The sequence below is a fragment of the Melospiza melodia genome, unplaced genomic scaffold (genome assembly GCF_035770615.1).
Source record: "Melospiza melodia melodia isolate bMelMel2 unplaced genomic scaffold, bMelMel2.pri scaffold_47, whole genome shotgun sequence".
Taxonomy (NCBI): Eukaryota; Metazoa; Chordata; class Aves; order Passeriformes; family Passerellidae; genus Melospiza; species Melospiza melodia.
In genome coordinates this window covers 4,976,385-4,978,356 of record NW_026948793.1, presented here as the reverse complement: position 1 = coordinate 4,978,356, position 1,972 = coordinate 4,976,385, and the positions used below count along the sequence as shown (strand labels likewise).

General features: G+C 50.5%; 1 protein-coding gene across 1 annotated transcript; it reads right to left on the bottom strand.

The window, feature by feature from the left end:
* Positions 1-292: 292 nt before the first annotated feature.
* LOC134434771 (olfactory receptor 14J1-like) lies at positions 293-1,058 on the bottom strand (the record flags this gene model as incomplete). The annotated part of the gene is made up of 2 exons (XM_063183383.1): positions 293-298; positions 597-1,058. Coding segments are annotated over 2 exons (468 nt in total), but the record flags the coding sequence as incomplete, so codon positions are not given.
* Positions 1,059-1,972: the final 914 nt, after the last annotated feature.

Genomic DNA, 1,972 nt, shown 5'->3' with positions numbered 1-1,972 from the left:
AATTATATTACTTGGCCTGTCCCTGCTGCAGCCCCCGGCACTGCCACCCCCAGGGCTGTGCCCGGCCCCGAGAGCACTCAGGCCCTGCAGCAACACCAGGGCCACCGGGGCAGCGGGGCAGGGCCACGGCAGCAGCACTGGCAACACCAAGTGCTGCTGCTGCTGGGCACAGCTGCTGTGCCAGCACTGATCTGCCCCCAGCTGTGCACACAGACATTACTGCTGCAGCTCCAGAGAAGGCAACAAAAGGGCATCTCTGCAGAAATCTTTGCTGGGAGATTTTTTAGTTCATTTAAAGCTACCAAGAGCACAGCCCCTCATTGACAGAGTCTGTGGCTACAGGGAAAGTGGAGAGAAACAAAATGAGAAATGGCACAAGGAATGGCTTTACTTTGTTGACAATATGAAAAAATTAAAACAAAGAAAACAGATCTCCCAAATGAAACCAACAAGAAGTATCAAAAATGCGTTTTATTACAAGTGATTTGCAGAAATTGACCCACAGTTTAATGTTTCTGTAACTATCCAGTCATCAGTCTCCACATGTCAGTCTTGAGCTCCTTGTTCCTCAGGCTGTAGATGAGGGGGTTCAGGGCTGGAGGCACCACCGAGTACAGAACTGTCACTGCCACATCTAGGGATGGGGAGGACATGGAGGGGGGCTTGAGGTAAGCAAATGCTGAAGTGCTGACAAACAAGGAAACCACAGCCAAGTGAGGGAGGCAGGTGGAAAAGGCTTTGTGTCTTCCCTGCTCAGAGGGGATCCTCAGCACAGCCCTGAAAATCTGTACATAGGTAACAACAATAAACACAAAACAGCCAAATACCAAACAGACACTAACTGCAATGATCTCAAGTTCCCTGAGGTAGGATTTGGAGCAGGAGAGCTTGAGGATCTGGGGGATTTCACAGAAGAACTGGCCCAGGGCATTGCCATGGCACAGGGGCAGGGAAAATGTATTGGCTGTGTGCAGCAGAGCATTTAGAAAGCCACTGGCCCAGGCAGCTGCTGCCATGTGGGCACAAGCTCTGCTGCCCAGGAGGGTCCCGTAGTGCAGGGGTTTGCAGATGGACACGTAGCGGTCGTAGCACATGATGGTCAGGAGGAAATACTCTGCTGACATGAAGAACATAAAGAAAAAGAGCTGAGCAGCACATCCCGTGTAGGAGATGTTCCTGGTGTCCCAGAGGGAATTGTGCATGGCTTTGGGGACAGTGGTGCAGATGGAGCCCAGGTCAGTGAGGGCCAGGTTGAGCAGGAAGAAGAACATGGGTGTGTGCAGGTGGTGGCCGCAGGCTACGGCGCTGATGATGAGGCCGTTGCCCAGGAGGGCAGCCAGGGAGATGCCCAGCAAGAGGCAGAAGTGCAGGAGCTGCAGCTGCCGCGTGTCTGCCAATGCCAGCAGGAGGAAGTGCCTGATGGAGCTGCTGTTGGACATTTGCTGGGGCTGAACATGGGGACCTTTTCATGGAGAAAGGACAGTGACAAGTCAGGTGTCGCAGACATTTTTTTCACAGAAATCCTTTCTTTCAGATTTCTGCGTCTTCTGGAAGGCAGAGGCGTCAGAAGAGAATGTAAACAATTGTTATCAGCTGCTGTGGCATGCAATAGGATGCACCTATTTTGATTGGTGATTGGTTGTTGTTCCCATGTTCTTAATTAAGGGCCAATCACAAGTGCAAGTTAGGGACCGAGTCCCTGGACACAACTTTGTTATAGATTCTTTCTTTCTATTCTTAGCTAGCAGCCTCTGCAACTTCTCTCTTTATTCTATTTAGTATAGTCATAATGTATTATATATTATATATCAATAAGTCCAGCCTTCTGATCAAGAAACAAGATTTTCGTCTTTCTCTCACCCCCAGTGACCCACTCAGGACCCTGTAATAGTCAGGAGAAGCTGCTCTGAGCCAAACCTGGGCCATTCCCTATAGCCTGTCCCACTGGGACTCACAGACCCTTGTTCCTGCT